The 23,696-nt window shown below is 42.7% G+C and overlaps 1 protein-coding gene across 1 annotated transcript; it reads right to left on the reverse strand.

Annotated features, from left to right (window-relative positions):
• Positions 1–5,610: 5,610 nt before the first annotated feature.
• On the reverse strand, positions 5,611–14,814 carry ICMT (isoprenylcysteine carboxyl methyltransferase). The gene is made up of 5 exons (XM_044671240.1): positions 14,629–14,814; positions 10,555–10,643; positions 9,463–9,632; positions 8,286–8,503; positions 5,611–6,214 (listed from the first exon to the last, which is right to left on the reverse strand). Exons 1-5 carry the CDS (start codon positions 14,812–14,814, stop codon positions 6,032–6,034), a joined length of 846 nt encoding a protein of 281 aa, XP_044527175.1. The 3' UTR covers positions 5,611–6,031.
• Between the last annotated feature and the right edge of the window lie 8,882 nt (positions 14,815–23,696).

Consider the following 23,696-nt stretch of genomic DNA (forward strand, 5'->3'; position numbering starts at 1 on the left):
TCTGAGGCCAGATTTGAACTCAGGATCTCCCATCTCCAGGCCTGGTACTCTTATCCACTGTGCTACCTACCTGCCCCCTTTCCCCAATTTTTTCGGTAAGATTTTGCTGATACCTTTCCTGAGATAAATAATTCCAGTTTCTTTTCAGCCAAAGCTTTCCTATTAAGGCAATGTCATTTGAAAAGTTGCAGTTATGGGCTCAGCAAAGGGCGAAGGAACAAGTCTCTCCAGATTCTCTTCTCTTTCAGCAGGGGATGTGCTTACAGGGAAATTATTTCAAGTTGATAGGCAGAAATAAGGACCTTTCTAAAGACAAAGTTCAATTTCTCCCCCAAATACTGCCATTATAAGTTGTTCCCTTGGCAGCTAGGTAGCTCAGTGGATTGAGAGTCAGGCCTAGAGACGGGAGGTCCTGGGTTCAAATCTGGCCTCTGACACTTCCCAGCTGTGTAACCCTGGGAAAGTCAATTGACTCCCATTGCCTACCCTTACCACTCTTCTGCCTTGGAGCCAATACTCAGTATTGACTCCAAGACGGAAGGTAAGGATTTTAAAAAAAAATAAGTTGTTTCCTTGCTGCAGATAGTTGTTGTCTTTTAAACCCTGACTTCCTGTCTTAGAATCCATGCAAATATCATTTCCAAAGCAGAAGAGCTACAGCTAGGCTAGGGCTAGGGGCAATTGAGATTAAGTGACTTGCTCAGGGTCACCCAGCTAGGAAGTGTCTGAGGCTAGATTTGAATGATCTTTCCAACTCCAAGCCTGGCATTCTATCCACTGAGCCACCTATCTGTCCTGAAGCAGATACTGCTTTTTGTCAATAAACCACTTGAAGATTTTTAGTCTAAAAGAAATTTATATGAATAAGAAACCCCCTCCCTCCACCTTCCACAAGGGCTTAATAAAATGGTCTATACTGGAGCTAGTTTTCCTGATTGCTGAGTAACAAGTAGCTCATGTCAGACATCTCTCCTCTTGGTAACTATGGTTACAGAGATGGATGAATTTATTTCTGATTGCAGTATGCTGATGGAGCACCTTATGGTTACAAAGAGTTTTACATACATTCTCATTTAATCTTTCACAATGATTCTGTGAGATGGGCAATCCAAGTATTGAGAATACTCATTTTAGAGATTCAAGAGTGGTCATAGGGGGGCAGCTAGGCGGCTCAGTGAATTGAGAGTCAGGTCTAGAGGTCCTGGATTAAAATCTGTCCTCAAGTACTTCCAGGCTGTGTGACCCTGAGTAAATCACGTAACCCACCTTGGAACCATTGATTCCAAGATAGAAGGTAAGGGTTAAAAAAATAAAAGTGGTTGTGATTTGTTCATCACCCTCTTCCACACACACACACAAACTCAAGGCTGGAACTTGATTTAATCTAGATGTCCTACCTAACTTCCAGTCTTGTGCTCTTTGTAGTATCCCACCTGTGAGACTGTATAGCCCAGGACTCAAGGCAAGTACATAGCAGAAGTGCCCCTAAGCCTTACAGGCTTTCTGACTCTCAAGTTCAGTCTGATCGGAAATATTAGCTAAAGCAGGCAGGGTAAGACCAAGACTTGCATAGATAGGACTATTACATGCTAGTGGTTTGATAGGGAGTCTCCTAGTTATTTCCTCAAGTTCTATGGATTCTACTGCTAAGATTCTACCTTGTATTTGGGCCACTAACCTAACCCTGGTTCAGATCCTCCTCTTCTTTCACTGATCTACTGTCATAGCCTCTTTTTTCCCCCTAAATCCTTACCTTCTTTCTTAGGATCATTTCTAAAACAGAAGATTGGCAAAGGCTAAGCAGTCAGGGTTAAGTGACTTGCCATATGTTGCCATAGCCTCTTAACTGGCTCCTTGCTTTCAGTCTTTCCCTTTTCCAATGCATCCTCCACTGCTTGGCTATCAAGCTGATATTCCAGAAGCACAGGGCTGACCATGCCATTCCCCTGCTCAAGCTGTGTGGCTCCCATTGTCTCTCTAAGGTAAAATGTAAACTCTCGAGTTTGGCCTTTGAAGTCTTTCTGTGTGTTTCCCTCTTTCACACATTCTACATTTCAGCTAAGCTGGCCTCAATTATTGAGCACCCACCTCCAGGCCTTGCACAGGTTGGCCTCACACCCAGAGCGTTTCCTGTTCCACCTGTTTCTTGGACTCTCAAGCTCAGCTGCTACATATTACACGAGGCCTTTTCTGATTTCCCCAGTTGTCACTACTTCCTCCCCTCCCCTCCACCCAAATTTATATAGGGATATATTGTAAATTCTGTGCATTCAACTGTGTGAGATGCCCTCAGCTGAATATTAGTTCCATGGGAATGGGGAATGTTTCTTTTTTATCTAATGCTTCTTCATCTGAACTGACTTCCTACCAACAATTTCTTCCAGTGAAATTATCCACGACAATTTGAGAAATGTGTTTTACACCCCACACTCTTCATATTGAAATCAAGAATAGTTTTATTTAAGAATTGGAAAGAATAATCAATATCTGTGAAAGAAAATTCATTTAAAAATATTTAAATAAACATTTCTTCATGTAAAAAGAAGAGTAGAACAATTACTCCATTAATTGAATACATCCTGGGTCTGGGGCAGGCTTCCAAGAGTCAGGCACAAAGGACTTCTCCAGGTGAATCCTGGTGAAAACAGATGTCCCTAGCCCATCCCAAGTGATCAAGCCTTTGTAGGAGCAAGGAAGCAATGTAGCAATAATATAGCTTCCTCCTACAGATTTTTAGAGCATCTCCAACTTAGTAGAAAAGCCATATAGAATGGGAGCTCAGAAAACTAGCCCAGGCAGTAAGGAACAAAGTGCTGAGGAGGGACAGTGATTTACTAGGCTCATTACTAGGAGGTGATTGATTGCTTATGGTGAGTTTGGGCTAAGATTTCATGAAGCCTTAAACAAAGATATTTGTATTCATAACCTATGAGTTTAGGAATCTATCTATATATACTTTTCCCTCCAGTCAGAAATCTAACTGAATCAGGAAGAATATTATGTAAATAGAGGGGAAAAATAGGACTAATAAAATTGACTACCTTTTAGGCATCAGCAGCAATTTGTACTAAGGAACAGTCAGGTCCATGTCATCATTTATTGACCTTGAAAAAATATATTTGGCTCCTAGTACTACTCATTCTCTGTCAACTCAACCCAACATGATGCACTGAGGAGTCCTGTGGGGGATCGCCAGACCCTGATGCTTAAGAAACACTGCTCCATTTTACACAGCTCTGGGCCCCAGTATTTTACAGGACTCTTTTTGTGGATAAGAATATATATATATATATATATATGCATATATATATTCATTTAAAAACTTTGAAATAGAAAAAAAGCATTTCCTGTCATTTCATTATTTAGAAGGAATTAGTGATGTCAACTTTAAAGTGAATGCCAGAGAAGCAGTGAACTCATCCACCTAATTTTCTGTACTGTACACAATTATTGCTAAGTTTATATATTTTAAATGAAACCAAAGCTCATGGTATCAGATCGAAGTCAAAAGTACTCAAATCCTGCTTTCAAATACTTTGTATGCTCCCCACAAGTAGTTGCTGACCTCTGCCCTGATTAAGGTAGAACTGATTTCTCTTCTGCTCCCATCGGAATACCACCAGCTTCTTCCATAAGCCAGAGTGAAACACAGTATTCAGGGCAGTTGAATAGCAGCAAAATAAGGGCAACCTTAAGACCTGGAGGTCCATGGTAGCCTGGGATTGGGGCTTGGTCAAATGAAGATAATGCACTTGAGGATCTAAGAGGATGAGTAAATAATTATACCCTGATACCTGTAGCCTTCTGGTCCATGAAACATGGAGATCATCTAGTAGTAATTAACCTTGCCCCCAAGATCACATGCCACAACAAAAAGCTGTTGAAAGGACAGAATATGTGGCCTTCAAAAAAGAAATCAGACTCTGGATTTGGACCTTGCTAGGTTCAAAGAAAGAAAAATCCTTCCTCAAGTGCCTGGGGATGACTGTCCAAAAACTCCACAAGTGTCTCTCAGAGGATGTGAAGTTCTAAGAGCAGAATCTGCTCAGCTCAGCATAATTTGGAGAAGAATGAGGTGGGAATTAACTGAAGCCACTAAATAAGTGCACATAATCTTACCATCAGAGACCAAAGGGTTGTTGCAAAGAACCCCAAGGCCCACAAATTCAGCAAGTGACCTTTTCCTAATCTGGTCTCAAGCTTGTAACTAGAACAAAGACTAAAAGTCTGGCAATTATCCATGTAGTCCTCCTACCAGCAAGTTTTCCTACCAGTAATCAAAGAACTTGTAAAGCCTCTTTGGTATATAGGAACAGAAAATAAATTAAGTCATGAAACCTGGAAATAAGAAATATTTCTAAATTGGTAAGACCTAAGATGCTTTGAATATACATTTTAGGTATGCGTGTATAATGTCTATACACAGGCATTTTTTCTATTTTGCACGGATTATAGTTTTCTCTTAGACAACATCTCTCATTCATCTGAGTTAAAAATGCGTAAGAGACATTCTTTCTTATGAATCCTCACAACACCCCTGTGAGGTAGGTGTCATTATCTCCACTTTACAAGTGGAGAGATTTAGGCACAGAAGGGTTACGTGACTTTACACAAGGCCTCGTGGTGAATCAGTGGTAGAAATATGCTCTACCCACTGGCCCCAGATGCCTTCACATTCAAAGCTAGCTAGTACCACTTAGAAGGATCTCACACCCAGACTAAGCTCTGTATCGATTTCAGATTCCAATAGGCATTTTACCTTTTAAAGCTTGTACATTTGACTTATAAAACCAATCGTTTCCCCTGCACTTGGGAAACAATAAAGAGAATTGGGATTATGAAATGGATTTTCATGAATGAACTCAAAGTTGTAATAACTTGTCATTAAGTGGCAAAAATCAAGAAGCACACTGGAATTTTAAAAAAGAGAATGACCAAGAACTGGAGGGTAACAACTTCAGATTGCAAATTTTGAATGAAATGCAAGAAGTGCAACCAATGGGTGGGCAGGCAATTAAGTGGGTAATAGCTAGCAGAGTTTCTCAAAGGGGCTACAATGATAGCTTTCTGTAGTTCCTGATCCCCTCTTTCTGACAGTAATAAAAAGGTCCCAATACTGAGAAGTCTCTCACTTCTCCCAAACTCCACCTTTGGGGAAGGAATAAAAAGCAGGAAACACAACTTCCCACAAAGGTCATGGAGAGTGTCATTGGATTTGAGGAAGTCACGTTATAGAATATTTAGTGTAGTAGGGAAAATTTGCAATTTTAAAGTTTTCACTCACCTTAAAACACTCTAAAATAATTTCAAAATGTAAAGTTCCCACATCTATTTGTTGCCAAATATAAAAGTGACAATAAAAAAATATCAATTGACTGAATGACATGGCTATTTTTTAAAATTACAGAAAATGGGGAAGAGCCAAAGCATCTTCTAAGCAAATATTTTCAATGTGAAATGGATGCTCATGCACTTAAAAAGGGGAGAAATAAAAAGGTTAAAGTAGTGAAGTCTGGGCTTATTGTTGAAGTAAGTTTTACAATCAAGTTTCTAATGTAAATAAGAAGCACTTATATCCCCCCCACCCCCCCACATATTTTTTTTTGCCTTTTCATAACATTACTATTGGGAAGCAGTTAATCAATTTTTGTTGCAGAGATTCTTCAGTTCCTCTCCGGTGGGCAAATGAGACACTAGGAAGCTTGTCACCAAGTTCCTTCTGAGGAACACCATCAGAGAAGATGAAGTCACTTCCTCCTGGTTTACTTTGAGCTAGAAGTCCTACCTACCACGGCCAAGGATAAAGATGGATCTCTGTTATCTTCTCAGATCCATTAAAAGCCTTCTGACTACCCAGCCCTTCGTGCTTCTCCATAGGATAACTGGTAAAATACAAAATGACTACTAAACCTTTTGCTTCCGAATACAGAAGCATACATGGCTCCTTTCCTCATGCTGCCCAGAGCTGGAGGTCACCTCGCCTGGCCTAACGGAACCAGAGACACCATCACCCTTCATGCCATGCCTTGTGTTAAAGCTCTACTTTAACTCCTTTAATAAAAGGTAGGCCTGTTGGCACCTTCTTTTTATAATCTAGGTATTCTTCTCCAAAAAAGTGGATCAATGAGATTTCCTCCTCTTCAGTTCGATCTCGAAAAAATCGCCAAACTGTCAAAGCATATGCAACACCGCAGATTGGGTTACAGAGCATGACCTGCAGAAGGGAAAGAAGATAAGGAAAGAAATCAAGAGGATTGAGGACAGGGGACACACACGCACACAATCACATACTCAGACACACAGACTCACAAATCTTAGTTCCCAGATGTTTCCCCAAACACAGATGAAGCAATCACAGGAGGTGCTGTCTAAGACTCCTTCCAGGTATAAAGTTCTAAGAACACATAAAATTAATCCAGTTTCTACTGAGGCCCCAAAGTCACTTTACAGTAGGTGTTTAACATGGGTTGATGCGGACATGATTGGGGATGTAGACTCGAAGTGACCACACCAATGCAACTATCAATAATACAGAAATAGGTCTTGATCGATGACACATGTTAAAACCAGTGAAAATGCACTTTGGCTATGGAAGGGGGGTGGGGATTGAGGATGGTGAAGGGGAAAGTAAAAACATGAATCATGTAACCATGGAAAATTCCTCTAAAAAAAAATATATATATATATATATATAAAATACAGTAGGTGTTTAAGGTATAGTGTTCATTTTTTCAGGTGACACAGTACTGTTTAGGAACACTATTACTGTTTTTCTAGGAGCTGAAATTGATCCTGTGATTAATTAATCATCCTGAATTTGAGCCCTGGTTTGTCTGCTATCATTTATTAGACGCCCTTTAGAAATTAAAAAGCAGACAACCTTCTTGGGGCTCAGTTCCCTCACAGATGGGTACATAGATATCGGTGGTGTTAAATGATATCAAATTTTCCTTCCACTCATAAAAGGCAGTATGGAATGGTGGAAAGACTTTTGGACTTAGGATCAGGAGAGATCCAAGTTAAAAATCCCAGCTCTGACAAATATGAGTAGTGAGAGGGCAATTCCCCTTACCTCTCAACCTTAGTTTCTGGAATCAGATGAGACAATTCAAAAAGCACTTTGCAAACCTATATAAACTTGAGTTATTACAAGTAAATGACCAGATGATGTGATTCTTCTTCTAGTTATCAAATAATAACCTAGAAAAGCCAGAGTCTCCTCCTCTTTCCATCTCCTAAATGTGTGTGCTCTCCAAGATCCCCAAGGCCCTCACTCTCTAAACTTCTTTTACAGTGTCTCAGAGGAGATGATGGAATTGTCTACATTCTCCAGAAACAAGCAATGTGAATTCTAAATGTTGTAGACTTGACAGCTAGAGAATGTTTTGAATATTGTCATGTGAAAACATCAAAGCCAGAGGAAGTAGCTGAGAGCAATAATTTGCTGTGCAGTGAGTGAACTGGAATCAAGGGGTAAGTGGATTCTTTATGAGCTGCCTGGCCTTCCTAGTGAACCCCATCTGATGGCTTGAACATCTGAGAGACAGCACCTAAGAAGCAATGCAATGATACATGAGCAAGGAACTGAGCAAGGCTATTTAGGACATGCTGGACCAAAGCTGTGCTATTTAGATCACATTGGACCAAAGTTGTTAGCATGACCTCATTAAATGGGCTAACCAGTGACAGAGCTGAATTAGAAAGGCAAGCGGTCCCTAGGTTCTGCACAGACTCTTCCCAGGACCTTAATCACCTGTCCCATCATTGTGCCAGAGATGGAGGAATAGAGAAGCAGCAGGCAGCATCCCCTGGCATTTGCAAATTTAGGGCACAAGGATTTTAGACCCACTATACTCTAATACTTTTGAGAAAGTATGCTGATTTTGTGGGGATAGGTGCTCCTTTCAATGATGCAGACTGAAACTGCTCTCTACAATTTGGAAGGCCTTTGGGAGTTGCTGGAGAGGAAAAATCACCATTCTAGAGCCAACCTACAAGATGAGTCTCTTTCCAATGAATAATGCTTATCCTCAAGAGGACAGACATGCTGGGTCAATGTGGAAAGAAAACCCTTCTGGGAAACTGCTTCAGGAAGAGAAGGTCACCACAAGACACCTTTAGGCAATGGAAGAGGCTGGAGTGAAGAGAGACTCTACTGAGTAGAAGTCACCATACCATTAAATCAGGTCTATGGACTCCTGACTTCAGGTAATTCCCATTCAAAATATGTTACAATGAAAATCTTAAACGACAAGAGAAAATAATGCTCTCCAATTAGATAGTACCTGGGTTCCAATACTCCAGTAAAACCATCCGACATAAGAAGGGTGCCTGAACCAAGCATACACACCACTTGTCACCAGTGTGTGTGTCTCTGATTTCTCATTCTGAACAACATGGTTGAAGTTGGAACCAGCTGTAAACATGGCAGCTTTCCGAAGACACTCCCCAAAGATCACCATAAGTAGCCCAGTGACACTGAGCCATGTTATCTGCTTCATTTCTGCAATGAAAGAAACAAGAGAAAAAAAAAGATTGGAATATTTCATTTGAACCCTTACCTCCACTTAAAATCCAGCTCCAAGATACCACATCTTTCAAAGACACAAATTCAAAGATGACACAATTATTTGGCTAGGGTCACATGTTTTAGCACTTGTAGTACAGTGGCAGTGATGCTGAAATATCAGTACAATATTCCTCACTAAGTCAGATTTGTCCATAAATCATGAAATACCTCTTCACAAGGCAAGGAATTAAAGCGGAGGGCTCCAATACACAAGCGTTTCTTTCCTCAAAATGGTGAGCCTGACAGTTGTGTGAGCAGTTACATTGCCACAGCTGTAAGCAACATCAGCTCATTTTCATCATCATTTTGGTCATGATAGCAATGAAGAAGGAAAGAACAGGAAAGAATTGATCACATTTTGTCAGGGACCTCTAAAAATAACTTCTAGTCTTGACTTTGAGAGCCAACCCTTTATTTAGCAGTTCACTAACCCATAATCTTTTATTTCCCAAAGTTTCAGAGTATGTTTACAGGTACAAAGAGTTTGAAGGGGTTTTAAAAAAAACTATTTTAATATAATTGGTTACCTTTGTAATCCTATGGATTCTATTTTATGCATTTTAAAAACATGATTCTGAGAAGTGGCCGTCTATAGGCTTCAGCAGAATTCCCTAGAGGTCCATGGCACAAAGAATCTTTTAAGAACCCCCTCATCTGGAACTACAGGAGGCTGGGAATTTAGATGACACTGTATCATATTGGATATAAAAGAAAAAAGTTGGTGACTATGCCCTCAATTCAAAATCAAGGAATGATATCCAGCAGAAAGATTTATCCTTCCTAAACACTTTAGATGAAGGGGGCGTGGGGGGACTGTATCTAGACCCAAGAGATAGTCAAATGCCATTCTTCTTAAACTTCCATACCCAGAGGGAAAAGCTATACATACCAACCTGGCCAAAAATAATTTTCAACTGTGAACTCTATCCAAGAAGAGACAGCAGCTACTGTATACTCCAGACTATGGTTCAGAAGAAAGGAGTCCAGGGAGAGACTTTTGGGATTGTTGACTGCTGTCACTAAATACTCTGAGTAATGGAATAATGACAAGGAGCACATATACCTAAAACAAAGAAAAAAGAAAAGTAGAGCTAGATGGCAAAAAGTCTAGAGCAAGCCAAAATACAGAGCTGGGTTGTGAGTCTGTTCAATTGTTCATGGAGTCTACAAAATGTTTTGCTGCCGCCCATTCCAAAGCTGACATCCATCACTTGCAGCATCACACCTTTTTTGTATAGCAAGAGTTTTTACTGGGACTCAGTTTTTCAATTCCATAAACAAGAAAACATTAGGTTATTGTATTGAATACTGTCTGGATCTCTTAAAAATGGCCATTGCATGTGAGAAAGCATGAAAAAGGAGAAATCGTAAAAAACAAAGATACAATGTATGTCAGTTATAAAGCTTAAACACAACTGCAACATAATTCCAGTAAAGAAGGCTTAGATGGCTCATAGCATTGATAAGAGGATATAAAGCTTTTTACCTTTAGGTCACTGGTTCAAATCCAGGTCATGGACTAGAAGGCTCAAGGGACTGAAATCATATTGTAGGGGAAAATCCTACAATGGCCCGTGGGGGATGCACTAGATGTGACCTAATAGAAATTAGAGATGGAAAAGGCCTATGAATCCAAACAGAGCCTTTCACCTTTATGTCATTGATCTGACTCCCATTCAGGTCAGGATGATACACATCATTGAACAAACAGGTGAGGGACACCTGCAGGGAGATTTTCATTCAGACCTGTCTCCTGCCAACAACAGGGCCAGATGAAGATGATTAAGACCTAGGAATCTGACCAGAAACTGGAGGTGAATGAATTGATAGCCAGTACAGAACAGCCTTCAGCAAGTCAGAGATGAAATATTGTAACCAAGAGGTTGAAAGGCGGAATGAAACGCTACTTCTAATTCTATGATCCATCCATGCCAACCCATCCTACCCCCTCACTGATAAACAAATAAAAATGAGTGATTGCTTACCAGCCAAAGTGACTCCAAGAAGACTGGCTAAAACTTAGCAGCAAACCACATCCGAAGACAAAGCCAAGAAAACAGGCCCGGATGGCTATCTGAAATAGAGAGGAAAGAGGGAAGGAGAGAAATGGGGGGGAGGGGGGGCAGAGAAAGGCTCTATCACCTCAGGCCACAGGACTCTTCACCACAATGCAAAAACCTCTGAATGCTGACCCAGATGTGACAACACCTTTTACATTGACATTTCACAGACAAGCTTTTTTTTTTCCCCAGTCTCAATTCAGGATTTTGTTAAGGGGATGAGTGAGTTTAGTCTATTGAGAGGACAACCAAAGAACATGTACTTCCCCAAGGTTACCCCTAAAATATAGAGCAGAGCCCTAGAGAACACCACCGCCACGCCTGTGGGGCCAGGGCAGGGACTGGCCCTTTTAACTTGGCACGGGCACCTTCAGTTATTATATAAAATAAAGTCACATGTTTGTACCCCACGCACATCTGCCTCTGCTGCAGCTGCAGAAAAGCACGAGCTGCAAATGACACCCACTTCCCTGGTTAGGGAGGGTGTCAAGCCTTTCTCCAAAGACTTTCCCTGTACCCTTGGAAGAAGCCAGCCATAAGACCTGAATATGGAATAGGAGACTTCAGGGGGTTCCTTCTCTTCCAATAACTATTTCCCTCATCCACTCCCCCAGAAATGCAGCCACATAAAGGTCTTGGCCTGTCAACTGCCAAGAGGACCTTCTCAAAGTCCTTCCCCCAAAAGGCCCATCAAAGCCCCCACAATGGCTGCCTTCCCTACCTGCTGTCCCTCACCCACATCAGTTAATGCTCCTCCCCTCCAACAAAGAATTCCCCATTCTACCAGTGGTCTATTCCTCAATCCTTGACTTCTGATCCATCCTATCCTTCCCCCATTTTGACATCCCCTTACTATTCCCTCCCATTTCTATTCCTCAACTACCCTCATCTCCTCCATGACTTCACTCTGAAGGTCCCATCCTTCCCACCTCAAATATATATATCCATGCTCCAAACATCCCAACTGTCTTTTCCATCCCACTTATAATACTCACAGAACTCTCCTAGCGCTATCTATTCCTATCTGCTAATAACTGATTATGGGGCAGATAGGTTGCAGAGTGGATAGTGTGCCTGGCTTGGAGTCAAGAAGATTCACCTTCACAAAGTTCAAATCTGGCTTTGGACACTGAGATTCTGTGACTTTTGGCAAATCATTGAACCCTGTTTGCCTCTGTTTCCTCATCTGCAAAATGAGTTAGAGAAGGAAATGGCTAATCTACTCCACTATCTTTGCCAAGAAAACCCCAAATGGGGTCACAAGGAGTCAGAAACAACTGAAATAACTGACCATTTATTTCCCACCACATAGCTCCAACAATGTTCCTACCATCCCCCAAAGCAGTTTTCCTACACCCTACAGACACAGCTCCCAGCCCTGTCCCTCCAAATCTCCTAAATGCTCTATCTCCTCTTACTAACCAACACCATTGCACCAACATACCCTAATACCCTTCCATTCCCAGCACTCCTATATCCTGTGCCCCACCCATTACACCTAAAGTTCCATAGCCCCCACACACAACCCAATGTCCCATTACTCTCCCTAATGCTCATCTCTTCCCACTTTACTCCCAAAGCCTGATCTCCCCAAATGTACCTCACCAACAAAACCCAATTGGGCAGTCTGACATGTACCCTAGATTTTGGGAGTCTGACATGAACTCTCTTCTGAGGGAGAAAAAACTCAGTCCCTGACTTTCCTCTCACCATCCTCCACTCAGAGCAGCTGATTTATCTGACTCATAATCCCAGGCTTTCCTTCATCTTGATTAACAACCTAATCCTCCCCCCCAACCCAGATGACTACCCTAGCCATACCCCACATTAACCAATAGTACCTCTAAGTACTCCCCAGGGATCACCCCCGAAACACTAGTCCTCATAATTCAGAACTAACCCCCTCAGTGATCATCATCTCTACTGCCTACTCTAACTACCCCTTAATAGACTCTTTTCCAAACTCTGTTTTAACCCCAAGATTTATATTTCTCCCTACTATCATCATCCATAGAAGCTATTTCCTATCATTACATATCCTTCCCCACTTGCTGCTCTTCATAGTTCATAACTGAAACTAGGAATTAACACTTCCAATCCAAACCTTACCTGCCAAACTACATAACTGCCCACACTAATTACCTCAGGGCCAAAGCAACCCCATATCTCAAAGCTAACTAACTTTAGTAACCCTGACCTATGGCCCCCAACTAAGAAACAGTAACTCTCTATAACTAGAGCCTCCTACACAGTCTCCACCTGTTGACTAATCCTAATTTCTACTTCTTGTAACTTATAAATGATATCGGGGACCATCAAATCTATACTTGTCCTGTCCCCATCCTCTGTAGTCTTCATAACAGCCTTCATAATCATTTCTCCAATGACTACTTTCTCTAACTTACACATGACCCAGGTATCCAACAGCCCATACCCTTCCTACCAATCCCTTAACACTAATAGCTTTTCAAAGACTCCAGAGTATCTGGAGCTCCTTGTAATTACCTTCAGTATTCTGACAGAATGGGAGCTGCCCCATTTCTCACAAGAAACTATCCCAAGTACCACCTTCCTCACAGACCCCACCCTCAGGATAGGAGGCTCCTTGGAAACTGCCAAAATTACAGCTCTCCATTACTCACATGGAACTGATCCAAGTTCTATCTCCCATGGACTCCTGTCCCTCAGTATGTACAGCTCCCCATAACCAACTTGTGGACCAAATACAACAACAAAAACTATAGGTCATTATTACTAAAAATGAATTGAAGCAGGGTTAAGTGCCATTGGTTCCAGTCCCTGCCTCCCAGTCCTTTGGAGTGCTCCTCAAAGCTACTTAATCAACCCTCCCCACAAAACCAAAAGATCTCCAGTGTTTAAAAGGAAATGACCCTAATAAACATCAGCCCAACCAGCTCAGCAGTACAAACAGCCCTCATAATCACCTCAAAATCATAGTCCCCCAATTTCACAAGAAAATTGATCCAGGTAAGCTCTGCACCTTTCCTGTTGGCCTCTGCCCCTAAGAATGGGCAGTTCCCCATAACTGCCTCTCCCAGAATCATACCCCACACAAAAGCTCCCCAATGTTTACAAGGAATTGAGTCAAGTAAATATCACATATAAGCCCCAAAGTCCTAAAACCTCAATACAAAATAATAAATCCATAATAGCTCCCTTTACAATTCCCAAAAACCCTTGCTCCCAAGGAGCTAAGGCAGGTAGGCAGCCCCCACTTCTTAGTACCAGCAGCTCCTCATAAATATTCCCTGGATTTCCAAACCCAAGTTGAACTCTGCTGCCAGGGAGCTGCCTTAAGTAGCGCCTCCTTTAGTGCCAGGGGTTCTCCATAACTGCTTCCTGGTTTGCCTCAAACCTTGCTCCAGGGAGCTAGCCTGGTAGGCACTTCCAATCTCCAATACCACAGGGCTCTCAATAACGTCTTGGCTTGCCTCTGCCCGGGAAGCCGACCAAGTGTGCACCCCATCCCGTACCGGGGCTCTCGCCTCTTCCCGGGGAACTGCCTAGGTAGGCACCCCACCCTCGTTCCAGTATTCGCAGCTGCTCATAACTCCTCGGCTAGCCCCTGCCTGGGGAGCTTCCCTAGGTGGGCACTCCACCCCGTACCAGAGGCTGTCACTAACTCCTCGGCTGGCTAGCCCTTGCCCGGGAGCCTCCAGGTAGGTACTGCCACCACCACCCCCCCGTCCCAGCGGCCGCCCCTACCTCCTCGGCTCGCCCTTGCCCGAGACGGGCACCACCACCCCCCGTACTAGCGGCTGTCCCTAACTCCCCGGCTCGCCTCTGCCTAGGAAGCTGCACAGGGTGGTCACCGCCATCCCTGCACCAGAGTCTGCCCCTAACTCCTCGACTGGTCTCTGCCCGGGAGCCTCCAGGTGGGCTCCGCCACCCCCAAGTATTAGCGGCCACCCCTAACTTCCCCCGATGGCCCCAGCCCAGGAGCCGCCAGGTGGGCAGCTCGCCCCCGCCCCGGCTCACCTGGTAACGCGGCGGCGGACGGTAGAGCAGCAGCAGGAGCGCGTTGAGCGCCGCCACGTACAGCGCCAGCACCGTGCGGGCCTGCAGGCCGGAGCGCGTGAGCAGCGGCAGCACCACCACCGAGGCGCCTAGCAGGAAGGCGGCCAGGCTGAGGCGTGCCTCAGAGCCCAGCGCGGCCGGCGCCATGGCGCTCAGGGAACAGAGCAACGGTGCGAGTGAGGAAGAGCGGCACCGGGCGGCGGCCGCGGCCGCCGCTGTTGCCCCGGGAATCCCGCCGGCCCACCGGCCGCGCCTGCGCACTGCGCTGCCCGAAGCCGCGCTCTGACGAGAGCTTGCCAGGACTGGGACTCCCCGGCCTGGACGGCGAATTATCGCGAGAACGCCGCCCCCCGCGGGGCCCAGTGGCCTGAATTTGGCGGGAGCTGAGAAGGCCCCGCCCCCTCATTTTCCTCCGCCCCGCCCCACCCCATCCACTGGGAACCTCCCCGCCTCTGCAACTTAGAGCCGCCTGGGACCTTAGAGGTGCGATCCCTCTTAGGGCAAACGGGGAGACTGAGGCCCAGAGATGAGAAAGTATCCTAAACTTAGAGCTGAAAAGGATCTCAGAGGCCATCTAATCCAACGCCCTTATTTCTGTGGATAGAGAGCCGAATCTGGAATCACAAAGTCACATCTTCGCGAGTTCACACCGGGCCTGAGCCACTATTTGTGTGGCCCTGGGCAAGGTACTTAACCTAGTTGGCCTTAGGTTGGTCATCTTTAAAATGGGCGGAAGGAGGAAATGGCAAGCCATTCCAGTCTCTCCGCCAAGAAAATCCTAAATAGGGTCATGAAGAGTCAGACACGACTGAAACAATTGAATAACAACCTCATTTTACAGATGGGGAAACTGAGGGTCAGGGAAGGGTCCCGGCACAACTACTCTTGGTAGGCGATGTGTCATCACGTTTGGCTAAAATATCTGAAAATAGGTTTTACCAAAGTCAGTTAACTAGCCTTTACTAAGTACCCATTATTTACCAGCTACTGAGCTAAGGGCTGGGTTATAAAGAAAGGCTAAAACAAAAACAAAAACAAAACACATAAAACAACTATGCCCCCTTGTAAATGGGAAGCACAGTCAGAAGAAAGGGATTAGAAAAGAGTGGAAAACGTAAAATTTGCAGGGTGTCGGGAAGGCAGTCCGAGTGGCCAGAAGGCAAAAGTCAAGAGGGAAAGTATTTCCGGTCTGGAGCCAATGGGATACAAAGTGTATCTCAAAGAGAGAAAGTAAAGTTAAAGAAGCCTAGAAAGGGGTCAGTTTTTTAAAAACTGTAAATGCCAAACAGAGGATCACATAGTTGACCCTGGAAGCAACAGGAAGCCACTGGAGTTTATTAAGTAGGGAAATGACAGCCAAACCTCTCTGTCTTAAGAAAAACACTGGCAATTGGAAGGAGGATGGATTGAGGCACTGGAGAGATTTGAGGCTAGGAGACCAATTTAAAGGCTATTATTGCTATAGTCTGAGAGGTGATGAGCATGATTGCATCTCAGTTGCCCTTTGAAGGAAAGTAAAGATCACAAGAGGTTGATGTGGGAACCAGAGCATCCCTGATGTGGGGGAAAGCAACTAATAGGAAGAATGAGAGACACCTGAGGAGGTGAGTCATCCAGGTTGCAAGTGTCTGAAAAGGGATTCAAATCCAAATTTTCCCAACTCCAGGTCCAAAACCCTAAACACTATGATTCCAAATACAAAACCTGCTCATGCTAGCCCTCAAACTCCATCACCAGAATTGCCCAGAGATGACGATACCCTTAGAAGAAATTCTCCACATCCCCAAGTCTAACCCAGGGTCTTCCTGATAAGAGTAAATTAAAGGAGCCACTAAATAGCTGAAATTCATGCATTAGGGTTCTTTTAGTTTGGAGTCTCAGGCTTCTTTTAAAATGCAAATACAATCTAGAAGAGTTAACTCATTAAGCTGCAGATTTGTCATTCCCACTTCAGGGCGGATTAGTTTGATTCCAAATGAGGACAGTTCCTTAGGGTTTTGATAGGTTAGGGAAGAAGTAATTTTGGAGCCTGGGGCACGGAACTGGCAGGCCTAAAGGGATGAAGGGAAAGGAAGACTGCTCAAAGGTACCTGGGGAGGAAGTGGGCGGGTCAAGGAGAAACTTCTCTAGGATATGGAAAATCAGGGCATTCCCTTCAGGCTCTACGCCTTTAACCCTGCTGTTTCTTTGGAAAGGAGCAGGAATAACAGAGAATGAAGTATCAAATTAAAAATACCTTAGGTTTTTCTGGCAAAGTATTACAATGTATCCTGGAAGTGAAAAGTCTGTGTTGGACAAAATCAAGAATGAGTAACTGCATTTAAAATAGTGTCGTTCTTCAGCTGTGTCCATTTGGGGTTTTCTTGACAAATATTGCTGGAATGATTTACTATTTCCTTCTCCAGTTCATTTTATATCTGGGGAAACAAACAAATAGGGTTAAGTGACTTGCCCCTGGTCACAGAGCTCATGTTTGAGGCTGAATTTGAACCTAGATCTTCCTGACTCCAGATCCAATGATCTATCCAGTGTGTTACCTAGCTCTTTGTCTAGCTCCACATTTCAACATCAGGACTGGTAAACAAACACAAATATAAAACCAAGAAAAAAATAATTTTTGTTGGATGTCTTCCCGTTTTTAGAGCATCTTCGTCTCCAAATATTCCCCCTTCCTGTCCCAACCAAAAAATTACTCTCCTAATAAAGAACAAAAATTGAGGTGGGAAGCAATTCTCCCCAATTAGCCAACAACAGTACATTCTGGGTTCCACATCTATAATTCACTACTTCTCCAATGAAAAGTGGGAGATGCATATTCTGATTTCTTCTTTAGAGTCAGGTTTAATTTTCCAGATGAAGAAACTTGGACCCAGAGAATTTAAGTGGCATAGATGGCAGATCAGGGATTTGAACCCAAATCTTCTGATTTCTAAGTGACCATACCCTGCCACCATGTAAATAAATTTTGAATTGGAATCAGGATATTATAGATTTATTCTTATACATTTCATGTGGATAACCAATTTCTGCCATATAATTTATAGGATAATTACTTGGCTCCATCTAAAGGAACTGATTTGAGATGTTACATCATACAGCAGTGGAAGAAAGAAGACTCGAGTCTGAATTCTCTTGGGCAAGTCCATTCATCTCTGAACCTCAGTTTCTCCCTCTGTAAAATGAGGGGTCAGTTTACATGGACCTCTTAAGGTCTCTTCCATTTCTAGTTCTGGGACCTTTTCTGGTTCTTTCTTAGAGTGGAAGGGTGGTGTCACGGAAAGAGCACTAGGTTTATAGAGACTGGAAACAATTTCCCAGTTCTCCTACCCTGGGTGAACTTAGGCAAGTCACTTTTCTAGGAGTCTGCCCCCGCTTCTAAGAGAAAGTTGAACTCATCATAGATTTTAGAGCTAGAAGAGAATTTAGAGGCCACTGTACAGAGGAGGAAGAAGAGATATTGAATGATTAAGATGGGATTTGAACTTATTTTTTCCTTATTTGAGGTACAGCTCCCTACCCACTGCACCATCTTGTGGCCTATAACATTCTTTGCAGCTCTACATCCTATCAGGCTCTGAACAATAATAAGCTTTCAGTAATAACCTTGTAGTATTTCTACCTGACACCCAAGAGCAGGGGTCGGCAACGTATGGCTCTCGGGCCATATCTGCCTCCACCTCCCGACCTCCCAGTCCGGGCAGAGCCCCAGGATGTGCCCCAGGGGCTCCTTCAGCCCCCCCCCCCCCATATTCCATCGACTTCTGCCTCCATTCTCCTCCTTCCAAAGGCGTTTATGGCTCTCACAGCCAAAAAGGTTGCTGACCGTTGCGAGGGTAGCCTGAATTCCTCTTGCAAAATCTAGGCTTTGAGGTCTCAGGGTATTTTCCTTCATCATTAAAAAGATTTCTGAATACTGAGTTTCATAAACTGACTTGTTTTTTAAAGTTGTAACATCTTTCCCTGGGAAAAAAATGTTTTTAATTAAAATTCAACTATTTTCAAGGTACTTAACGACCAGTGTGTCCAAACTCATCTAAAATTTCCATCCACAATGACACATGTAAAACCCAGTGGAATTGCTCGTTGGCTACAGGAGGGGGGTGGGAGGAGGGAAAGGAAAGAGCATGGTTTGTGTAACTATGGAAAAATATTCTTAATTAATTAAATAAATAAACTAACTTTAAAAAAAAATTTTCCATCCAGCTCTGGGCTGTAATGACCGAAATACTTTACTACAGACTTCTCCTAGGACCTAGGACCTGCCCGAATTACTTTCCCTTTTAAATCTGGATGCAGTGCTGAACACTAGAGGGAGCGCGTGGGCTGCTTCAGCAGCACTGACCAGGACCAGTTTCAGAATCCAAGAAAGACCTACTCCTAAAACTGCAAGGCCAGGCAAATCCATCATTTGCATTCACTAATTTGCATCTGTAGTGAATGCTTTCTTTCTCTCAGTGGTGTTCTCCCCAGGAATTGTGCTGGCCGCAGAGCCTGTGGAATAAAACGTTATTCAGATGAAACAATTAGATTCTGGGCAGAAACTGCTGTGTCTCTCAAATTCTCTCAGGCACAGTAGCTTAATAATCCCCTCTAAAGAAGGAAACGAGGAAGAGAAAACATCTGGAAGAGGCAGAGTCTAAGAAAATCAAAGATTTTTTTTTAACTTGACGGGGAGTGAGAAAGAGAAAGAAAGTGAGGGGAAGAGAGAGAGAGAGGGAGAGGGAGAGGGAGAGAGAGAGAGAGAGAGAGAGAGAGAGAGAGAGAGAGAGAGAGAGCCAATATTCATTCCTCTGCTGAACAGAAATAAAACTATTCAGTGCCTGGCCCTTAGAAAGAACTTAATATATGTTTTTTCATTCATTTACTTTTACACTCATTCATTCATTCATATTCAATCCATTGGTGGATTGTATGATGGAATTTTTTTTAATGGTGTGACCATTTTATATCTAAATACATGTTATGGTCTTAGATGTAACAAGTCTATTTTAACTCAGCTGGAGAGGCAGTGACCTAGGAGATACAAAACTGACCTCACAGAAAAGAAGACCTCTACCTGTGTTCCAGCCCAAAGTGGTTTTGTGAGTCTGTGCAAGTCTCTTAACTTTTTAGTGCTCTAGGTGGACTTCTAAGGCTTCCAGAGATAGAGATGGTGCCAACTTGCCTCCCAAAAGAAGTTCCATATCCTAACTCAGCTGAAGTGCCACCCCACCCCCAGCTATTGTTGTTGTTCATTTGTTTTCAGCTATGTACAACTCTTTGTAACCCCATTTTTTAATTTCCTTGGCAGAGATACAGGAGTGATTTTCCATTTCCTTCTCCAGCTCACTTTACAGATGAGGAAACTGAAGCCAACAGGGTGAAGTGACTTGCCCAGGATCACAAAGGGAGAATGTGTGAGACATTTAACCTCAGGAAGACTCATCTTCCTGACTCCAGTTCCAGAACCCTGTCCACTGCACCACCTAGCTGCCTAGCCTCTAGCACCCCCAAAATATCATGGGTGCTATCTCCTCTACCTGCTAATTTGTGGTTCCTCCAGGGTAGAAACTGACTCACTTTTGACTTTGTGTCCTCAGGGCTTTGAAAAGTACTTAATCTAAGTGTACTGACAGAGTTTGAACAAACTTTATTTTTGAGAAACTATGGAGGGTGCAAGATGCTTGGGAAGGAAGACATAGGCCTTGTCAGTTCTCAAAGAATTTACACCTTTGTTGGGGTGATGGGGAAAGACTGAGGAAAATGTTGGAGTAAAGCAAATCGCTATTGTACAGTATTGGGGGTGGGAGGGGTCTGGGGGGGAGAACAATCTCACTTTTCTTTTTAATTTGAATTTGAATGTTATGTTCTGAGAACTGAGGCCGGAGTAAAAAGGCTCGGAGAAGAGATTCCTTTCTCATTCAGGAATAAACCTTTAACACCTACCTCCCAGTCCAGTTGCAGTCAGCATTCCTCAGCTGAATCTGTGCTTTCCTGCTTTAAAGGGATTTGTTTTGGACTTTAAACAGATTCAGCACAACTTTTACAAATTGGCTTTTTTTTTTTTTTTGTAAAGGTCTCTCCCTATTGCACACTGAGTTGAATAAATTGATTTACTGTCTATTTTGTTTGTATGTAATGAGTTAGGCATTCTTGATTTAGACCTAGAAGAAACCTTAGAGCTCTTCTGATCCAATCTATGGTACAAAGGAAGAAAAAGTAAATGATGAAGGCTCGGAGGTTTCACACAGATAGAGATTAATAGATTCAAATTCAGGTCCCCTGACTCCTACTGACTTCTTTTTTCATTTACCACTCAAGAGAGTTAGCTTAGATTTAACCTCCCAGAATAGAAATTCAAAGTTATTGAACTATTGAATTAAAACAAAATTAAGGGGGCAGCTAAGTGACTGAGTATATTGAGAGCCAGGCCTAGAGATGGAAGATCTTGGGTTCAAATCCTAGCTGTAAGACCCTGGAAAAGTCACTTAAGCCGCACTGCCTAGCCCTTACCACTCTTCTGCCTTAGAACTGTATAGATTTTGATTGCTCTTTTTTTTCATATCATATTAATTTCTGAATATACCCCTTTTCTCCTTTCCCCCATAAGCCTTTAGAATTATAGCAAAGATTTATTTTTTAGTTCAGCAAAACATTTTGACCTTGTCTAATAGCATATATAGGATTCCACACCTGTGCTGCCCCACCTTTCCAGGAAAGAAGTAAGGTCTATTTTTCTCTTCTCTGGAGCCAATATTGATCATTAGAGAATTATACAGTGCTCAAGATAACTAAGTAGTGGGCACTGCTTCTTTAGGGATACATAGCAAACCCCTAAAATGGGTCATAGTTAACAAAGGGCAAATCAACCTCCTTTAAAGTATTGCCAGAGATACTTTTCAGCCTTTAAAAAGCCCTTTCTCTTGAGGAAGATTTCTTCCTTCAACTAGGAGTTATTCAGCCTCTTTTGGCCAGATACTGTTTCCATCTGAAAGCCTTGCTCCTTGTTTGTATTGTATAACCTCTCAAGGGCGGGGCCAGTGGGGTGTGATTGCAGGATTTCCAGTGAATCCTGTTTTCTCTCAAATGTAGCTCTTTCTCCTTTTTCTCCTCTTTTGCCTTCAGCGAATGCCAACCCCTCATCTAGAAAACTGTGTAAATGATGCGGAATTTATAAGTGCTTCAGCCCAAAGTGCCTAAGTTCCAGCTGAACAAAGGGGTCCCGGGTAAATATTTAGAGATTAGAGCCAGCTGGGGAGAGATACAAAAGCCTGGGACAATGGGTTCTTTCTCAATGCACTCTTCCCAACTCCAGCAAAGCCCGTGCGGTATTCATGCACTTACTTACTGGAGGGCCCAACCCCATTGTGTTTCCTCCAGGGTCCTTTGGCTGTCAAACCCGTTTGTAGTCCAAACCAAACTAAAGAGATTTAAACAACTGTGGCCTCTCTAGACCCATCTGGAGACAATTGACTGAGTTATTTAAGCGCATTTGCTGTATCCCCAAAGTTAATTACTCCACGGAATCACTTAATTCCTCTTTGAAATATATCTGCAAAGGATGAATTCTTGAGCACTGGGGGCACAATATCACCGATGGACAGCCAAGAGCTCACCAGTTAACTTTTGTTTAATCACCCTTGACTGGATGACGCCCCTACGCCCTTAGAGAATGCTGCCATGGCAGGGCTAAGAATATTGCTGGGGGCCCACAGACCTTGATTCCCCTTTCTCTTCTTGGCTCAACTTTCTCTGAAATTTCTTTTTTTACTTACAAAGTACAAGAGTACGACTGAGGGACAAAATGGTCACTAAAACGCATTATAATAGCTGACATTTATATAGCACTTTAAGGCTTACGAATTACTTTACTTTCAATTCAACAAACATTTATTAAGTGGCTACCAAGTGCCCAGCACAGAAAATAAGAGTTCTTCAATCTCAGGGAGATTACAGACTATAGGGGGTGGGAGTAATGGGGGAAGGAACACCAAGTGTACACTGACAAGTAAATATTACATATATATACATAGTAAATTTAAGGTCATTGGAGTGGAAAGAGGATTCATAATCCTTCCATTATCTCACCTGATCCTCACAAAAACTGTCATTATTATGCCCATTTTGCAGATAAAAAAACTGAGGCTCAAAAAAATAATACATTACAGCTAGCATTCAAACCCAGGCTTTCTGATTTACGGTCATAAAATCATAGGATCATAGAATTTGAGCTGAAAGACATTTTGGAGAGCATCTAAGTCTAACCTTCTCATTTATCAGTCTGTATCAACTAATCGTGTCATTAAAATGTAGATATTCTTTATTATCTTACCTTCAGTCTTATCAATCATATTGATATTAAGGGTTGGTTCCAAGGCAGAAGAGCAGTAGGGCCAGGCAACAGGAGATAAGTGACTTGCCTAGGGATACACAACTAGGAAGTATCTGAGGCCAAATTTGAATCTAGGACCTCCAGTCTTCTAGGCTTAGTTCTCAATCCACTGGGCCACCTAGCTGCCCCCATTTTATTTTATTTTAAATATAAATTTTATTTCATTTTTTTAAAAATATTTTTCTATGACTTCATGATTCATATTCTCTCCCTCCTTCCCTTCTTCCCTCCTCCCAGAGCTGACAATTCCACTAGGCTATACATGTATTATTGCTCAATGCCTATTTCTAAATTATTCATTTTTGTAACAATCTTTTAAAACCAAAACCCCAAATCATATACCCATATAAACAAGGGATAAATCATATGTTTTCTTCTGGTTTTCTTCCCCAACCATTCTTTCTCTCAAAATGGATAGCGTTCTTTCTCATCAGTCCCTCAAAATTGTCCTGGATCATTACACTGCTTTAAGTAGCAAAGCCAATTACATTTGACCATCCCACAATCAGCATTTTATTTTTAATGATCTATTTCTATTATCTTTATTTCCTTTATTCCTCTGTTTCCCTTCTCTCTTCTCAAGAGCCAACCCCTATAATGAAGCATTTAAAAGTGGGGTGGGGGGAAGGAACAGTGTATCAAAATTACAACATCCATC

Source organism: Gracilinanus agilis, chromosome 3 (genome assembly GCF_016433145.1).
Source record: "Gracilinanus agilis isolate LMUSP501 chromosome 3, AgileGrace, whole genome shotgun sequence".
NCBI classification, from domain to species: Eukaryota; Metazoa; Chordata; class Mammalia; order Didelphimorphia; family Didelphidae; genus Gracilinanus; species Gracilinanus agilis.

Coding starts and splice junctions, on each gene's coding strand:
- ICMT (XM_044671240.1), bottom strand. CDS start 14,814: ATGGCGCCGGCCGCGCTGGGCTCTGAGGCACGCCTCAGCCTGGCCGCC. Junction 10,644..14,628: donor GTCCGCCGCCGCGTTACCAG/GTGAGCCGGGGC, acceptor TCTCTATTTCAG/ATAGCCATCCGGGCCTGTTT. Junction 6,215..8,285: donor ACTGGAGTATTGGAACCCAG/GTACTATCTAAT, acceptor TCCCTTCTGCAG/GTCATGCTCTGTAACCCAAT.